The following is a 20,711-nucleotide window of genomic DNA, read 5'->3' as shown; positions in this document are numbered from 1 at the left end:
GAGCTACAGAGGACCATGTTCTACTAACTGAGCTACAGAGGACCATGTTCTACTAACTGAACTACAGAGGACCATGTTCTACTAACTGAACTACAAAGGACCATGTTCTACTGACTGAGCTACAGAGGACCATGTTCTACTGACTGACCTACAGAGGACCATGTTCTACTAACTGACCTACAGAGGACCATGTTCTACTAACTGAACTACAGAGGACCATGTTCTACTAACTGAACTACAGAGGACCATGTTCTACTAACTGAGCTACAGAGGACCATGTTCTACTAACTGAACTACAGAGGACCATGTTCTACTAACTGAGCTACAGAGGACCATGTTCTACTAACTGAGCTACAGAGGACCATGTTCTACTAACTGAGCTACAGAGGACCATGTTCTACTAACTGAACTACAGAGGACCATGTTCTACTAACTGAGCTACAGAGAACCATGTTCTAATAACTGAACTACAGAGGACCATGTTCTACTAACTGAACTACAGAGGACCTGGAGCCACGTTCTACTAACTGAACTACAGAGGACCATGTTCTACTAACTGAACTACAGAGGACCATGTTCTACTAACTGAGCTCCAGAGGACCATGTTCTACTAACTGATCTACAGAGGACCATGTTCTACTAACTGAACTACAGAGGACCATGTTCTACTAACTGAACTACAGAGGACCATGTTCTACTAACTGAACTACAGAGGACCATGTTCTACTAACTGAACTACAGAGGACCATGTTCTACTAACTGAACTACAGAGGACCATGTTCTACTAACTGAACTACAGAGGACCATGTTCTACTAACTGAACTACAGAGGACCATGTTCTACTAACTGAACTACAGAGGACCATGTTCTACTAACTGACCTACAGAGGACCATGTTCTACTAACTGACCTACAGAGGACCATGTTCTACTAACTGACCTACAGAGGACCATGTTCTACTAACTGAACTACAGAGGACCATGTTCTACTAACTGAGCTACAGAGGACCATGTTCTACTAACTGAACTACAGAGGACCATGTTCTACTAACTGAGCTACAGAGGACCATGTTCTACTAACTGAGCTACAGAGGACCATGTTCTACTAACTGAGCTACAGAGGACCATGTTCTACTAACTGAACTACAGAGGACCATGTTCTACTAACTGAGCTACAGAGAACCATGTTCTAATAACTGAACTACAGAGGACCATGTTCTACTAACTGAACTACAGAGGACCATGTTCTACTAACTGAACTACAGAGGACCATGTTCTACTAACTGAACTACAGAGGACCATGTTCTACTAACTGAGCTCCAGAGGACCATGTTCTACTAACTGATCTACAGAGGACCATGTTCTACTAACTGATCTACAGAGGACCATGTTCTACTAACTGAACTACAGAGGACCATGTTCTACTAACTGAACTAGAGGACCATGTTCTACTAACTGAACTACAGAGGACCATGTTCTACTAACTGACCTACAGAGGACCATGTTCTACTAACTGACCTACAGAGGACCATGTTCTACTAACTGAACTACAGAGGACCATGTTCTACTAACTGATCTACAGAGGACCATGTTCTACTAACTGAACTACAGAGGACCATGTTCTACTAACTGAACTACAGAGGACCATGTTCTACTAACTGAACTACAGAGGACCATGTTCTACTAACTGAGCTACAGAGGACCATGTTCTACTGACTGAACTACAGAGGACCATGTTCTACTAACTGAACTACAGAGGACCATGTTCTACTAACTGAACTACAGAGGACCATGTTCTACTAACTGAACTACAGAGGACCATGTTCTACTAACTGAACTACAGAGGACCATGTTCTACTAACTGAACTATAGAGGACCATGTTCTACTAACTGAACTATAGAGGACCATGTTCTACTAACTGAGCTACAGAGGACCATGTTCTACTAACTACAGAGGACCATGTTCTACTAACTGAACTACAGAGGACCATGTTCTACTAACTGAACTATAGAGGACCATGTTCTACAAACTGAACTACAGAGGACCATGTTCTACTAACTGAACTACAGAGGACCATGTTCTACTAACTGAGCTACAGAGGACCACGTTCTACTAACTACAGAGGACCACGTTCTACTAACTACAGAGGACCATGTTCTACTAACTGAACTACAGAGGACCATGTTCTACTAACTGAACTACAGAGGACCATGTTCTACTAACTGAACTACAGAGGACCATGTTCTACTAACTGAACTACAGAGGACCATGTTCTACTAACTGAACTACAGAGGACCATGTTCTACTAACTGACCTACAGAGGGCCATGTTCTACTAACTGAACTACAGAGGACCATGTTCTACTAACTGACCTACAGAGGACCATGTTCTACTAACTGATCTACAGAGGACCATGTTCTACTAACTGAACTACAGAGGACCATGTTCTACTAGCTGAGCTACAGAGGACCATGTTCTACTAGCTGAGCTACAGAGGACCATGTTCTACTAACTGAACTACAGAGGACCATGTTCTACTAACTGAACTACAGAGGACCATGTTCTACTAACTGAGCTACAGAGGACCATGTTCTACTAACTGAGCTACAGAGGACCATGTTCTACTAACTGAACTACAGAGGACCATGTTCTACTAACTGAACTACAGAGGACCATGTTCTACTAACTGACCTACAGAGGACCATGTTCTACTAACTGACCTACAGAGGACCACGTTCTACTAACTACAGAGGACCACGTTCTACTAACTGAACTACAGAGGACCATGTTCTACTAACTGAGCTACAGAGGACCATGTTCTACTAACTGAGCTACAGAGGACCATGTTCTACTAACTGAGCTACAGAGGACCATGTTCTACTAACTGAGCTACAGAGGACAATGTTCTACTAACTGACCTACAGAGGACCATGTTCTACTAACTGACCTACAGAGGACCACGTTCTACTAACTACAGAGGACCATGTTCTACTAACTGAACTACAGAGGACCATGTTCTACTAACTGAGCTACAGAGGACCATGTTCTACTAACTGAGCTACAGAGGACCATGTTCTACTAACTGAGCTACAGAGGACCATGTTCTACTAACTGAACTACAGAGGACCATGTTCTACTAACTGACCTACAGAGGACCATGTTCTACTAACTACAGAGGACCATGTTCTACTAACTGAACTACAGAGAACCATGTTCTACTAACTGAACTACAGAGGACCATGTTCTACTAACTGAACTACAGAGGACCATGTTCTACTAACTGAATTACAGAGGACCATGTTCTACTAACTATAGAGGACCATGTTCTACTAACTGAGCTACAGAGGACCATGTTCTACTAACTGAACTACAGAGGACCATGTTCTACTAACTGAACTACAGAGGACCATGTTCTACTAACTACAGAGGACCATGTTCTACTAACTACAGAGGACCATGTTCTACTAACTGAGCTACAGAGGACCATGTTCTACTAACTGAGCTACAGAGGACCATGTTCTACTAACTGAGCTACAGAGGACCATGTTCTACTAACTGACCTACAGAGGACCATGTTCTACTAACTGACCTACAGAGGACCATGTTCTACTAACTGAACTACAGAGGACCATGTTCTACTAACTGAACTACAGAGAACCATGTTCTACTAACTGAACTACAGAGGACCATGTTCTACTAACTGAACTACAGAGGACCATGTTCTACTAACTGAATTACAGAGGACCATGTTCTACTAACTATAGAGGACCATGTTCTACTAACTATAGAGGACCATGTTCTACTAACTGAGCTACAGAGGACCATGTTCTACTAACTGAACTACAGAGGACCATGTTCTACTAACTGAACTACAGAGGACCATGTTCTACTAACTACAGAGGACCATGTTCTACTAACTGAGCTACAGAGGACCATGTTCTACTAACTGAGCTACAGAGGACCATGTTCTACTAACTGAGCTACAGAGGACCATGTTCTACTAACTGACCTACAGAGGACCATGTTCTACTAACTGACCTACAGAGGACCATGTTCTACTAACTACAGAGGACCATGTTCTACTAACTGAACTACAGAGGACCATGTTCTACTAACTGACCTACAGAGGACCATGTTCTACTAACTACAGAGGACCATGTTCTACTAACTGAACTACAGAGAACCATGTTCTACTAACTGAACTACAGAGGACCATGTTCTACTAACTGAACTACAGAGGACCATGTTCTACTAACTGAACTACAGAGGACCATGTTCTACTAACTGAGCTACAGAGGACCATGTTCTACTAACTGAGCTACAGAGGACCATGTTCTACTAACTGAGCTACAGAGGACCATGTTCTACTAACTGAGCTACAGAGGACCATGTTCTACTAACTGAACTACAGAGGACCATGTTCTACTAACTGAACTACAGAGGACCATGTTCTACTAACTGAACTACAGAGGACCATGTTCTACTAACTGAGCTACAGAGGACCATGTTCTACTAACTGAGCTACAGAGGACCATGTTCTACTAACTGAGCTACAGAGGACCATGTTCTACTAACTGAACTACAGAGGACCATGTTCTACTAACTGAACTACAGAGGACCATGTTCTACTAACTGAACTACAGAGGACCATGTTCTACTAACTGAGCTACAGAGGACCATGTTCTACTAACTGAACTACAGAGGACCATGTTCTACTAACTGAACTGCAGAGGACCATGTTCTACTAACTGAGCTACAGAGGACCATGTTCTACTAACTGAACTACAGAGGACCATGTTCTACTAACTGAGCTACAGAGGACCATGTTCTACTAACTGAACTACAGAGGACCATGTTCTACTAACTGAACTACAGAGGACCATGTTCTACTAACTGAACTACAGAGGACCATGTTCTACTAACTGAACTACAGAGGACCATGTTCTACTAACTGAGCTACAGAGGACCATGTTCTACTAACTGAACTACAGAGGACCATGTTCTACTAACTGAACTACAGAGGACCATGTTCTACTAACTGAACTACAGAGGACCATGTTCTACTAACTGAACTACAGAGGACCATGTTCTACTAACTGAACTACAGAGGACCATGTTCTACTAACTGAACTACAGAGGACCATGTTCTACTAACTGAGCTACAGAGGACCATGTTCTACTAACAACTACAGAGGACCATGTTCTACTAACAACTACAGAGGACCACATGCTTTTGTATTTGTAGACCTGTACATAGGGTGGTGTTTTATACCTTATTCAGTGTTCCAATGAGAGGGCTTCCAGTGTCTCCTAAAACCTCTCTGGGATATTCGGGACGGTAGCGTCCCACCTCAACAGCCAGTGAAAGTGCAGGGCGCCAAATTCAAAACATAAATCTCATAATTAAAATTCCTCAAACATACAAGTATTATACACCATTTTAAAGATAAACTTCTCGTTAATCCAGCCACGGTGTCCGATTAAAAATAAAAAGGCTTTACGGCTAAAGCACCACAAACGATTATGTTAGGTCAGAGCCAAGTCAATCAATTTACAGAAATACTCATCATAAATGTTGATGAAAATACAAGTGTTAGACATGGAAATATAGATAAACTTCTCCTTAATGCAACCGCTGTGTCAGATAAAAAAAAAAAAAAAAAGTTTTAAAAAAAAACCTTTACCGAAAAAGCACACAACGCAATAATCTGAGTACAGCTTTCAGACAACAAAGCAGCCAAACAGATATCCGCCATGTTGTGCAGTCAACAGAAGTCAGAAATAGCGTTATAAATATTCACTTACCTTTGATGATCCTCATCAGAATGCACTCCCAGGAATCCCAGTTCCACAATAAATGTTTGATTTGTTCGATAAAGTCCCTCATTTATGTCCAAATACCTCCTTGTTGTTCGCGTGTTTAGTACACAATCCAAAATCACGACTCGCCGACAAGTCCAGGCGAAAGTTCAGACTAAAAGTTATATTACAGTTCGTAGAAACATGTCAAACGAAGTATAGAATCAATCTTTAGGATGTGTTTATCATAAATCTTCGATAATGTTCCAACCGGAGAATTCCTTTGTCTGTAGAAATGCGATGGAACACAAGCTAACTCTCATGTGAACGCGCGTCACGAGCTCATGGCACTCTGCCAGACACCTGGCTCAAACAGCCCTTATGAGCCCCCACTTCACAGTAGAAGCATCAAACAAGGTTCTAAAGACTGTTGACATCTAGTGGAAGCCTTAGGACGTGCAATATGGCCCCATAGACACTGTTTTCGATAGGGGATGAGTTGAAAAACTACAAACCTCAGATTTCCCACTTCCTGGTTGGATTTCTTCTCAGGTTTTTGCCTGCCATATGAGTTCTGTTATACTCAGACATCATTCAAACAGTTTTAGAAACTTCAGAGTGTTTTCTATCCAAATCTACTAATAATATGCATATATTAGCAACTGGGCCTGAGTAGCAGGCAGTTTACTCCGGGCACCTTATTCATCCAAGCTACTCAATACTGCCCCCCCAGTCCCAAAGAAGTTTTAACAAGGAAGTTCTCCAGTCCTTTCATAAGAGTTTCCTGGTTTGTCTAACCAGTTATCCTGACTTTCCCTGTCCTCTCCTTCTAATCGAAGACTTCAGCTTGATTCGAGGAAATGTTGTGAAACCATTGTGGTGATCTGTAATTTGTCAGCGTTGATTATGAATCTGTCTGTTGCACTTCTTCTTCGTAGGGGTGTCATTCTCCTTGGCAACCAGAGTTATGGGCTGGAACCAGTCAAGCAGTCGACAAACAACGAGCACCTCCTCTACCGCCTGGAGCACAGCCAATCGGAGCCCTTTGTCTGTGGAGTGACCAATGAGACGTCGCACACTGAGAGTCACTCGCCTTTCGACCCTTCCCTCTCGATGACGGCACTTTTACGGGTTGGGATGTTTCCATTACGCAGCATAACAGAACGTAACAGATATTAAAGTGTTTACAGGGTGAATGTACTGGATGTTTCCATTACGCAGCAGAACGTAACAGATATTAAAGTGTTTACAGGGTGAATGTACTGGATGTTTCCATTACGCAGCATAGCAGAACGTAACAGATATTAAAGTGTTTACAGGGTGAATGTACTGGATGTTTCCATTACGCAGCATAGCAGAACGTAACAGATATTAAAGTGTTTACAGGGTGAATGTACTGGATGTTTCCATTACGCAGCATAGCAGAACGTAACAGATATTAAAGTGTTTACAGGGTGAATGTACTGGATGTTTCCATTACGCAGCAGAACGTAACAGATATTAAAGTGTTTACAGGGTGAATGTACTGGATGTTTCCATTACGCAGCATAACAGAACGTAACAGATATTAAAGTGTTTACAGGGTGAATGTACTGGATGTTTCCATTACGCAGCATAGCAGAACGTAACAGATATTAAAGTGTTTACAGGGTGAATGTACTGGATGTTTCCTTTACGCAGCATAGCAGAACGTAACAGATATTAAAGTGTTTACAGGGTGAATGTACTGGATGTTTCCTTTACGCAGCATAGCAGAACGTAACAGATATTAAAGTGTTTACAGGGTGAATGTACTGGGTGTCTGTCAGACTAAACACGTGGGAATGGATGTACCAGTCTCACTAAGGACTTTCTTTCATTTCTTCTTCTTAACAGAGAAAACGTAATTTACCTCAGACCAGATATGTAGAGTTGGTGTTGGTTGCTGACTTTCTCAGGGTAAAATACTTACTATTTTTCAAATTTTATAAATATATAACTTTCAATAGGCTAACACAGAGGTTTTTCGACCTCTCCTCTTGGATCGCCCAGCCATTCCATGTATTTGAACTATTCCCCAGCTAACTCACCTGATTCAACTTGTCCACTAATCATCAAACCCTTTCAATAGGTCAATCAGGTGAGATAGTTCAGGGCTACAACAACATTGTGAAAATGTCTGAGGGTCCTCGAGGAGAGGTTTCAGAACCACTTGCCTAATGTGTAATCGTAAGTTAATGCTACTCCAATGGGTTATATTAGAATGTATAATGATGATCAACTGACTGAGTTCTGCCTCTTTCTGAACATGTCCACAGTATACCTACAAGAAGAAGAACGAGACAGCGGTGCGAGAGGAGATGGTGGAACTAGCCAATCTGCTGGATGGGGTGACTAAACATCTTTCCCTCCGCTCTCGCGCTCTCTCTCTACTCAGTCTCAAGCAAACAACAATGTTACACTGAAACGTACTTCTTCAGTTCTCTTCATCCTCATTGGCTACAATGAGCTCTTCCCCCAGGAGAAGCTAGAGAAAGTACTAGACCAGGGCTGTTCAAATGTTACCCTGGGAGGTCCGGACTACTGCTGCTTGTCTGTTCTACCTGATCGTTAATATCACCCACCTGGTGTCCCAGGTCTAAATCAGGCCCTGGTCATTAATATCACCCCACCTGGTGTCCCAGGTCTAAATCAGGCCCTGATCATTAATATCACCCACCTGGTGTCCCAGGTCTAAATCAGGCCCTGATCATTAATATCACTCCACCTGGTGTCCCAGGTCTAAATCAGTCCCTGATCATTAATATCACCCCACCTGGTGTTCCAGGTCTAAATCAGGCCCTGGTCATTAATATCACCCACCTGGTGTCCCAGGTCTAAATCAGTCCCTGATCATTAATATCACCCACCTGGTGTCCCAGGTCTAAATCAGGCCCTGATCATTAATATCATCCACCTGGCATCCCAGGGATAACTGGGATGTTAGAACTCCCTAGAAAGGAAGGAACCTCGGAAGAAACGTAGAGAGGAACCAGGCTCTGAGGGGTGGCCAGTCCTCTGGCTGTGCCGGCTGGATATTATAAGAGCACATGGCCATGAAGTTAAGATTTGTTCTTCAAGATGACCAGCAGGGTCAACTAATAATTACAGTAGTTTATATAGGATGCAACAGGTCAGCTACCAGGTTCAGATTTTGAATTTGAGGGTACTAGACTATGTGTCTGTATGTCTGTAAATACTGAGCATAACGTGATATATTTTCTATGTATTGTTCTCTATTCGTCTGCAGTACTATAAGAGGCTGAATATCCGCGTGGTGCTGGTAGGCCTGGAGATCTTTAAGGACGCCAACCCCTTCAGCGTGGACGGCTCTGCGGGGGAAGTGTTGGGGCTGTTCGTCAAGTGGAGGAAGACGGATCTGCTACCGCGGATCAGGCACGATGACGCACAGCTCATTGTGTGAGTTGGAGAGATGTACGGTTTCTGATTGGCTCAGTTGGGAAGAGAATGATGCCTGATAGGTTATGGGTTCAATTCCCACAGTGATCACTTGTACACATACTAACAATGCATACAGTCACTACATTGTGTACGTAGCTTTGGGAAAAACTGTCTGCTAAGTGGTATATTCTGTTGTATTCGATATTTGCATATGTCAGTACATTTTATTTAAGTTTGTCTCCTTTTTAAAATTTTGTTTCTGTTTTATGATTTGAATACCGCTGGTGTGTAGTCTTTAGTCAGGTCTGGGATTAACATCTGACGACAGACTATCACGTGTTCATCTATAATACTTTAGTCAGGTCTGGGATTAACATCTGACGACAGACTATCACGTGTTCATCTATAATACAGAGCAGTTTGTCTCAAGTCACTGCATAACGATGACCAGTTGATAGATGTTTAAATTGTGTTCCCGATAGCCGATCATCTTAAACCCTACGAGGTCCGGACCACTGCTGGTTTTCTCCTCTACCTGATAGTGAATATCACCCACCTGGTGTCCCAGGTCTAAATCAGGCCCTGATCATTAATATCACCCACCTGGTGTCCCAGGTCTAAATCAGTCCCTGATCATTAATACCACCCACCTGGTGTCCCAGGTCTAAATCAGGCCCTGATCATTAATATCACCCACCTGGTGTCCCAGGTCTAAATCAGGCCCTGATCATTAATATCACCCACCTGGTGTCCCAGGTCTAAATCAGGCCCTGATCATTAATATCACCCACCTGGTGTCCCAGGTCTAAATCAGGCCCTGATCATTAATATCACCCACCTGGTGTCCCAGGTCTAAATCAGGCCCTGATCATTAATATCACCCACCTGGTGTCCCAGGTCTAAATCAGGTCCTGATCATTAATATCACCCACTTGGTGTCCCAGGTCTAAATCAGGCCCTGATCATTAATATCACCCACTTGGTGTCCCAGGTCTAAATCAGGCCCTGATCATTAATATCACCCACCTGGTGTCCCAGGTCTAAATCAGGCCCTGATCATTAATATCACCCCACTTGGTGTCCCAGGTCTAAATCAGGCCCTGATCATTAATATCACCCACCTGGTGTCCCAGGTCTAAATCAGGCCCTGATCATTAATATCACCCACCTGGTGTCCCAGGTCTAAATCAGGCCCTGATCATTAATATCACCCACCTGGTGTCCCAGGTCTAAATCAGGCCCTGATCATTAATATCACCCACCTGGTGTCCCAGGTCTAAATCAGGCCCTGATCATTAATATCACCCACTTGGTGTCCCAGGTCCAACTCAGTGGAGGAACAATGAACTAAAGCAGTGGAACTGGTTTCTAGGCCCACCGTTGAATTTGAGGGTTAAACTCATGTAAGTTGACTGTAGTGTCAACTGATGGGAGTTGGAATGTATTTTCTGTCATGTAAACCGATCTACAGCTACAATACATGTTTTATGTTGTCTCAGTGGTCTGTTAGTTGATCATCTTTGTTTTGTCCTGTAATGTTTTATACGTTTCCCCAGTGGTCTGTTAGTTGATCATCTCTGTTTTGCCCTGTAATGTTTTCTCAGTGGTCTGTTAGTTGATCATCTCTGTTTTGTCCTGTAATGTTTTATGTTTCCCCAGTGGTCTGTTAGTTGATCATCTTTGTTTTGTCCTGTAATGTTTTATGTTTCCCCAGTGGTCTGTTAGTTGATCATCTTTGTTTTGTCCTGTAATGTTTTATGTTTCCCCAGTGGTCTGTTAGTTGATCATCTTTGTTTTGTCCTGTAATGTTTTATGTTTCCCCAGTGGTCTGTTAGTTGATCATCTTTGTTTTGTCCTGTAATGTTTTCTCAGTGGTCTGTTAGTTGATCATCTTTGTTTTGTCCTGTAATGTTTTATGTTTCCCCAGTGGTCTGTTAGTTGATCATCTTTGTTTTGTCCTGTAATGTTTTATGTTTCCCCAGTGGTCTGTTAGTTGATCATCTTTGTTTTGTCCTGTAATGTTGTCTCAGTGGTCTGTTAGTTGATCATCTTTGTTTTGTCCTGTAATGTTTTCTCAGTGGTCTGTTAGTTGATCATCTTTGTTTTGTCCTGTAATGTTTCCCCAGTGGTCTGTTAGTTGATCATCTCTGTTTTGTCCTGTAATGTTTTCTCAGTGGTCTGTTAGTTGATCATCTTTGTTTTGCCCTGTAATGTTTTATACGTTTTCTCAGTGGTCTGTTAGTTGATCATCTTTGTTTTGTCCTGTAATGTTTCCCCAGTGGTCTGTTAGTTGATCATCTTTGTTTTGTCCTGTAATGTTTTCTCAGTGGTCTGTTAGTTGATCATCTCTGTTTTGTCCTGTAATGTTTTATCAGTTCTCAGTGGTCTGTTAGTTGATCATCTTTGTTTTGTCCTGTAATGTTTTCTCAGTGGTCTGTTAGTTGATCATCTCTGTTTTGTCCTGTAATGTTTTATACGTTTTCTCAGTGGTCTGTTAGTTGATCATCTTTGTTTTGTCCTGTAATGTTGTCTCAGTGGTCTGTTAGTTGATCATCTTTGTTTTGTCCTGTAATGTTTCCCCAGTGGTCTGTTAGTTGATCATCTTTGTTTTGTCCTGTAATGTTGTCTCAGTGGTCTGTTAGTTGATCATCTTTGTTTTGTCCTGTAATGTTTCCCCAGTGGTCTGTTAGTTGATCATCTTTGTTTTGTCCTGTAATGTTTCCCCAGTGGTCTGTTAGTTGATCATCTTTGTTTTGTCCTGTAATGTTTTATACGTTTTCTCAGTGGTCTGTTAGTTGATCATCTTTGTTTTGTCCTGTAATGTTTCCCCAGTGGTCTGTTAGTTGATCATCTCTGTTTTGTCCTGTAATGTTTCCCCAGTGGTCTGTTAGTTGATCATCTTTGTTTTGTCCTGTAATGTTTCCCCAGTGGTCTGTTAGTTGATCATCTCTGTTTTGTCCTGTAATGTTTCCCCAGTGGTCTGTTAGTTGATCATCTTTGTTTTGTCCTGTAATGTTTCCCCAGTGGTCTGTTAGTTGATCATCTTTGTTTTGTCCTGTAATGTTTGACATGTTTTTCTCCCTTTGTTTCCCAGTGGTCTGTTAGTTGATCATCTCTGTCCTGTAATGTTTGTTTCTCTCTTTGTTTCCCAGTGGTCTTGGGGGAGCGTATGCGGGAGGCATCCTGGGCATGGCGTTCGTGGGCACAGTGTGTTCGATGGCCACCGCTGGAGGGATCAATGTGGTTAGTAGTGATAGGTTTGGTTTCTAAGCTTCATGTGTTATTCACCATTAGCTATGTAGTATTCACCATTAGGGATGTAGTATTCACCATTAGGGGTGTAGTATTCACCATTAGGGGTGTAGTATTCACCATTAGCTATGTAGTATTCACCATTAGGGGTGTAGTATTCACCATTAGGGGTGTAGTATTCACCATTAGCTATATAGTATTCACCATTAGGGGTGTAGTATTCACCATTAGGGGTGTAGTATTCACCATTAGGGGTGTAGTATTCACCATTAGGGGTGTAGTATTCACCATTAGGGGTGTAGCAGATTAATCATTGTAACCTAGACAGAGACAGGACCCTAACACCTAGCAGACTGATCTTTGTAACCTAGACAGGACCCTAACACCTAGCAGACCAATCCTTGATCCTTGTAACCTAGACAGGACCCTAACACCTAGCAGACTGATCCTTGTAACCTAGACAGGACCCTAACACCTAGCAGAGTGATCCTTGTAACCTAGACAGGACAGTAACACCTAGCAGAGTGATCCTTGTAACCTAGACAGGACCCTAACACCTAGCAGACTAATCCTTGTAACCTAGACAGGACCCTAACACCTAGCAGACTAATCTTTGTAACCTAGACAGGACGCTAACACCTAGCAGACTAATCCTTGTAACCTAGACAGGACCCTAACACCTAGCAGACTGATCCTTGTAACCTAGACAGGACCCTAACACCTAGCAGACTGATCCTTGTAACCTAGACAGGACCCTAACACCTAGCAGACTGATCCTTGTAACCCAGACAGGACCCTAACACCTAGCAGACTAATCCTTGTAACCTAGACAGGACCCTAACACCTAGCAGACTGATCCCTGTAACCCAGCCAGGACCCTAACACCTAGCAGACTAATCCTTGTAACCTAGACAGGACCCTAACACCTAGCAGACTGATCCCTGTAACCTAGACAGGACCCTAACACCTAGCAGACTAATCCTAGTAACCTAGACAGGACCCTAACACCTAGCAGACTGATCCTTGTAACCTAGACAGGTCCCTAACACCTAGCAGACTGATCCCTGTAACCTAGACAGGACCCTAACACCTAGCAGACTGATCCTTGTAACCTAGACAGGACCCTAACACCTAGCAGACTGATCCTTGTAACCTAGACAGGACCCTAACACCTAGCAGACTGATCCTTGTAACCTAGACAGGACAGTAACACCTAGCAGACTAATCCTTGTAACCTAGACAGGACCCTAACACCTAGCAGACTGATCCTTGTAACCTAGACAGGACCCTAACACCTAGCAGACTAATCCTTGTAACCTAGACAGGACCCTAACACCTAGCAGACTGATCCCTGTAACCCAGCCAGGACCCTAACACCTAGCAGACTAATCCTTGTAACCTAGACAGGACCCTAACACCTAGCAGACTGATCCCTGTAACCTAGACAGGACCCTAACACCTAGCAGACTGATCCTTGTAACCTAGACAGGACCCTAACACCTAGCAGACTGATCCTTGTAACCTAGACAGGACCCTAACACCTAGCAGACTGATCCTTGTAACCTAGACAGGACAGTAACACCTAGCAGACTAATCCTTGTAACCTAGACAGGACCCTAACACCTAGCAGACTGATCCTTGTAACCTAGACAGGACCCTAACACCTAGCAGACTAATCCTTGTAACCTAGACAGGACCCTAACACCTAGCAGACTGATCCTTGTAACCTAGACAGGACCCTAACACCTAGCAGACTGATCCTTGTAACCTAGACAGGACAGTAACACCTAGCAGACTGATCCTTGTAACCTAGACAGGACCCTAACACCTAGCAGACTGATCCTTGTAACCTAGACAGGACCCTAACACCTAGCAGACTGATCCTTGTAACCTAGACAGGACCCTAACACCTAGCAGACTGATCCTTGTAACCTAGACAGGACCCTAACACCTAGCAGACTAATCCTTGTAACCTAGACAGGACCCTAACACCTAGCAGACTAATCCTTGTAACCTAGACAGGACCCTAACACCTAGCAGACTAATCCTTGTAACCTAGACAGGACCCTAACACCTAGCAGACTAATCCTTGTAACCTAGACAGGACCCTAACACCTAGCAGACTGATCCTTGTAACCTAGACAGGACAGTAACACCTAGCAGACTGATCCTTGTAACCTAGACAGGACCCTAACACCTAGCAGACTGATCCTTGTAACATAGACAGGACCCTAACACCTAGCAGACTAATCCTTGTAACCTAGACAGGACCCTAACACCTAGCAGACTGATCCTTGTAACCTAGACAGGACCCTAACACCTAGCAGACTGATCCTTGTAACCTAGACAGGACCCTAACACCTAGCAGACTGATCCTTGTAACCTAGACAGGACCCTAACACCTAGCAGACTGATCCTTGTAACCTAGACAGGACCCTAACACCTAGCAGACTGATCCTTGTAACCTAGACAGGACCCTAACACCTAGCAGACTGATCCTTGTAACCTAGACAGGACCCTAACACCTAGCAGACTGATCCTTGTAACCTAGACAGGACCCTAACACATAGCAGACTGATCCTTGTAACCTAGACAGGACCCTAACACCTAGCAGACTGATCCTTGTAACCTAGACAGGACCCTAACACCTAGCAGAGTGATCCTTGTAACCTAGACAGGACCCTAACACCTAGCAGACTGATCCTTGTAACCCAGCCAGGACCCTAACACCTAGCAGACTGATCCTTGTAACCTAGACAGGACCCTAACACCTAGCAGACTGATCCTTGTAACCTAGACAGGACCCTAACACCTAGCAGACTAATCCTTGTAACCTAGACAGGACCCTAACACCTAGCAGACTGATCCTTGTAACCCAGCCAGGACAGTAACACCTAGCAGACTGATCCTTGTAACCTAGACAGGACCCTAACACCTAGCAGACTGATCCTTGTAACCTAGACAGGACCCTAACACCTAGCAGACTAATCCTTGTAACCTAGACAGGACCCTAACACCTAGCAGACTGATCCTTGTAACCTAGACAGGACCCTAACACCTAGCAGACTGATCCTTGTAACCTAGACAGGACAGTAACACCTAGCAGACTGATCCTTGTAACCTAGACAGGACCCTAACACCTAGCAGACTGATCCTTGTAACCTAGACAGGACCCTAACACCTAGCAGACTGATCCTTGTAACCTAGACAGGACCCTAACACCTAGCAGACTGATCCTTGTAACCTAGACAGGACCCTAACACCTAGCAGACTAATCCTTGTAACCTAGACAGGACCCTAACACCTAGCAGACTGATCCTTGTAACCTAGACAGGACCCTAACACCTAGCAGACTGATCCTTGTAACCTAGACAGGACCCTAACACCTAGCAGACTGATCCTTGTAACCTAGACAGGACCCTAACACCTAGCAGACTGATCCTTGTAACCTAGACAGGACCTTAACACCTAGCAGACTGATCCTTGTAACCTAGACAGGACCCTAACACCTAGCAGACTGATCCTTGTAACCCAGCCAGGACCCTAACACCTAGCAGACTGATCCTTGTAACCTAGACAGGACCCTAACACCTAGCAGACTGATCCTTGTAACCTAGACAGGACAGTAACACCTAGCAGACTGATCCTTGTAACCTAGACAGGACCCTAACACCTAGCAGACTGATCCTTGTAACCTAGACAGGACCCTAACACCTAGCAGACTGATCCTTGTAACCTAGACAGGACCCTAACACCTAGCTGACTAATCCTTGTAACCTAGACAGGACCCTAACACCTAGCAGACTGATCCTTGTAACCTAGACAGGATCCTAACACCTAGCTGACTAATCCTTGTAACCTAGACAGGACAGCAACACCTAGCAGACTGATCCTTGTAACCTAGACAGGACCCTAACACCTAGCAGACTGATCCTTGTAACCTAGACAGGACCCTAACACCTAGCAGACTAATCCTTGTAACCTAGACAGGACAGTAACACCTAGCAGACTGATCCTTGTAACCTAGACAGGACCCTAACACCTAGCAGACTGATCATTGTAACCTAGACAGGACCCTAACACCTAGCAGACTGATCCTTGTAACCTAGACAGGACCCTAACACCTAGCAGACTGATCCTTGTAACCTAGACAGGACAGTAACACCTAGCAGACTGATCCTTGTAACCTAGACAGGACCCTAACACCTAGCAGACTAATCCTTGTAACCTAGACAGGACAGTAACACCTAGCAGACTGATCCTTGTAACCTAGACAGGACCCTAACACCTAGCAGACTGATCCTTGTAACCTAGACAGGACCCTAACACCTAGCAGACTGATCCTTGTAACCTAGACAGGACCCTAACGCCTAGCAGACTGATCCTTGTAACCTAGACAGGACCCTAACACCTAGCAGACTGATCCTTGTAACCTAGACAGGACCCTAACACCTAGCAGACTGATCCTTGTAACCTAGACAGGACCCTAACACCTAGCTGACTAATCCTTGTAACCTAGACAGGACCCTAACACCTAGCAGACTGATCCTTGTAACCTAGACAGGATCCTAACACCTAGCTGACTAATCCTTGTAACCTAGACAGGACAGCAACACCTAGCAGACTGATCCTTGTAACCTAGACAGGACCCTAACACCTAGCAGACTGATCCTTGTAACCTAGACAGGACCCTAACACCTAGCAGACTAATCCTTGTAACCTAGACAGGACAGTAACACCTAGCAGACTGATCCTTGTAACCTAGACAGGACCCTAACACCTAGCAGACTGATCATTGTAACCTAGACAGGACCCTAACACCTAGCAGACTGATCCTTGTAACCTAGACAGGACCCTAACACCTAGCAGACTGATCCTTGTAACCTAGACAGGACAGTAACACCTAGCAGACTGATCCTTGTAACCTAGACAGGACCCTAACACCTAGCAGACTAATCCTTGTAACCTAGACAGGACAGTAACACCTAGCAGACTAATCCTTGTAACCTAGACAGGACCCTAACACCTAGCAGACTGATCCTTGTAACCTAGACAGGACCCTAACACCTAGCAGACTGATCCTTGTAACCTAGACAGGACCCTAACACCTAGCAGACTGATCCTTGTAACCTAGACAGGACCCTAACACCTAGCAGACTGATCCTTGTAACCTAGACAGGATCTTAACACCTAGCTGACTAATCCTTGTTGCAGCTAGCCAGGTCCCTAACACCTAGCAGACTAATCCTTGTAACCTAGACAGGACCCTAACACCTAGCAGACTGATCCTTGTAACCTAGACAGGACCCTAACACCTAGACAGGACCCTAACACCTAGCAGACTGATCCTTGTAACCCAGCCAGGACCCTAACACCTAGCAGACTGATCCTTGTAACCTAGACAGGACCCTAACACCTAGCAGACTGATCCTTGTAACCTAGACAGGACCCTAACACCTAGCAGACTGATCCTTGTAACCTAGACAGGACCCTAACACCTAGCAGACTGATCCTTGTAACCTAGACAGGACCCTAACACCTAGCAGACTAATCCTTGTAACCTAGACAGGACCCTAACACCTAGCAGACTGATCCTTGTAACCCAGCCAGGACAGTCACACCTAGCAGACTGATCCTTGTAACCCAGCCAGGACAGTAACACCTAGCAGACTGATCCTTGTAACCTAGACAGGACCCTAACACCTAGCAGACTGATCCTTGTAACCTAGACAGGACCCTAACACCTAGCAGACTGATCCTTGTAACCTAGACAGGACCCTAACACCTAGCAGACTGATCCTTGTAACCTAGACAGGACCCTAACACCTAGCAGACTGATCCTTGTAACCTAGACAGGACCCTAACACCTAGCAGACTGATCCTTGTAACCTAGACAGGACCCTAACGCCTAGCAGACTGATCCTTGTAACCTAGACAGGACCCTAACACCTAGCAGACTGATCCTTGTAACCTAGACAGGACCCTAACACCTAGCAGACTAATCCTTGTAACCTAGACAGGACCCTAACACCTAGCAGACTGATCCTTGTAACCTAGACAGGACCCTAACACCTAGCAGACTGATCCTTGTAACCTAGACAGGACCCTAACACCTAGCAGACTGATCCTTGTAACCTAGACAGGACCCTAACACCTAGCAGACTGATCCTTGTAACCTAGACAGGATCTTAACACCTAGCTGACTAATCCTTGTTGCAGCTAGCCAGGTCCCTAACACCTAGCAGACTAATCCTTGTAACCTAGACAGGACCCTAACACCTAGCAGACTGATCCTTGTAACCTAGACAGGACCCTAACACCTAGACAGGACCCTAACACCTAGCAGACTGATCCTTGTAACCCAGCCAGGACCCTAACACCTAGCAGACTGATCCTTGTAACCTAGACAGGACCCTAACACCTAGCAGACTGATCCTTGTAACCTAGACAGGACCCTAACACCTAGCAGACTGATCCTTGTAACCTAGACAGGACCCTAACACCTAGCAGACTGATCCTTGTAACCTAGACAGGACCCTAACACCTAGCAGACTGATCCTTGTAACCTAGACAGGACCCTAACACCTAGCAGACTGATCCTTGTAACCCAGCCAGGACGGTAACACCTAGCAGACTGATCCTTGTAACCTAGACAGGACCCTAACACCTAGCAGACTGATCCTTGTAACCTAGACAGGACCCTAACACCTAGCAGACTGATCCTTGTAACCTAGACAGGACCCTAACACCTAGCAGACTGATCCTTGTAACCTAGACAGGACCCTAACACCTAGCAGACTGATCCTTGTAACCTAGACAGGACCCTAACACCTAGCAGACTGATCCTTGTAACCTAGACAGGACCCTAACACCTAGCAGACTGATCCTTGTAACCTAGACAGGACCCTAACACCTAGCAGTAATCCTAGTAACCCAGCCAGCTAGCACCATCTAAGGTTGTGGTTGTTAGCGTTGTGAGGTCATGTCAGCCACCTGATAGGTCTAGATTATTCATGAGTCAGTCAGATGTAGAAGACAGTTTGTTCTCAGACACACCATGACTTCCTCCCAAATGGCACCCTATTGTCTGTGTCCCAAATGACACCCTATCAAATGGCACCCTATCAAATGGCACCCTATTCCCTTTTAAAACACTACTTTTTTACCCGGAGCCTTGATCAACAGTAGTGCACTATAAAAGAATAGGGTGCCGTTTGGGACTCATCTCATTAATAACACAGGAGTTAATCTGCTCTGCAGATGTAAACGGGTAAAACCAGTCCACGATGACGAAGCACAGTGTCTCTTTGTCATTCCTCAGATTCCTCTATGTGTTGTAATGTACCATGTTCCAAAGGCTCCTGTTAACAATTATAGTATTCAGAGTTTTTTTTCAACTCCTTTTGTGCTTTTGGTTTAAATCAATTGTCATTTTCTTCTTAAACATATATATATTTTTTTAACCATTCCAAATCTGAACAGCATGTGGTCTTCTATCGAATGTTCTCCACAGTATAGTGGTGACAATCTGGGCTACGTCTCTACTGTAGTGGCCCACGAGATGGGTCATAACCTGGGCATGAATCATGACGACAGCCGCTGCACCTGTAATGGAGGGAGCTGTATCATGGCTGCCACGGCAACGTAAGTAAAGTACCGGCCCAACTGTCATCACCACAAAACTAAAGCAACATTCTCCTTTATTTTCACCCTTTTCCTTAGCATTACCTTTTCAGAGGCCATCTGCTATTCAACCTGTTTGTTGAACTATAGTAGCTGTAAGGTTGCCACTGTATTGGTCAACACTATTTACACTCACCTGCTGAGTTACACTATGTATACAAAAGTATGTGGACACCCCTTCAAATGAGTGGATCTGGTTAATTCGGCCACACCCAATGCTGACAAGTGTATAAAATCTAGCACACTGCCATGTAATCTCCATAGACAAACATTGGCAGTAGAATGGCCTTACTGAAGAGCTCAGTGACTTTCAACGTGGCACTGTCATAACGTCAAATTATGCCCTGCTAGAAACGCCCCGGTCAACTGTAAGTGCTGTTATTGTGAAGTGGAAACGTCTAGGAGCAACAACGGCTCAGCAGCAAAGTGGTAGACCACACGAGCTCACAGAACGGGACCGCAGAGTGCTGAAGTGCGTAGCGTGTAAAAATCGTTTGTCCTCGGTTGCAAAACTCACTACCGAGTTCCAAACTGCCTCTGGAAGCAACGTCAGCACAA

The 20,711-nt window shown here is 44.3% G+C and overlaps 1 protein-coding gene across 1 annotated transcript in view; it reads left to right on the top strand.

Annotated features, from left to right (window-relative positions):
• Positions 1-20,711, top strand: part of adam9b (ADAM metallopeptidase domain 9b) — a 58,291-nt gene that overhangs the window by 12,213 nt on the left and 25,367 nt on the right. The window contains exons 6-11 of the mRNA XM_071394712.1: positions 6,737-6,929; positions 7,674-7,736; positions 8,096-8,167; positions 9,067-9,236; positions 12,371-12,461; positions 19,984-20,114. Coding sequence (XP_071250813.1) covers positions 6,737-6,929; positions 7,674-7,736; positions 8,096-8,167; positions 9,067-9,236; positions 12,371-12,461; positions 19,984-20,114 — 720 coding nt within the window. The remainder of the gene's footprint in view (positions 1-6,736; positions 6,930-7,673; positions 7,737-8,095; positions 8,168-9,066; positions 9,237-12,370; positions 12,462-19,983; positions 20,115-20,711) is intronic.

Source organism: Salvelinus alpinus, chromosome 3 (genome assembly GCF_045679555.1).
Source record: "Salvelinus alpinus chromosome 3, SLU_Salpinus.1, whole genome shotgun sequence".
In the NCBI taxonomy this organism is placed as follows: Eukaryota; Metazoa; Chordata; class Actinopteri; order Salmoniformes; family Salmonidae; genus Salvelinus; species Salvelinus alpinus.
This window is presented reverse-complemented; position numbering and strand designations above follow the sequence as displayed.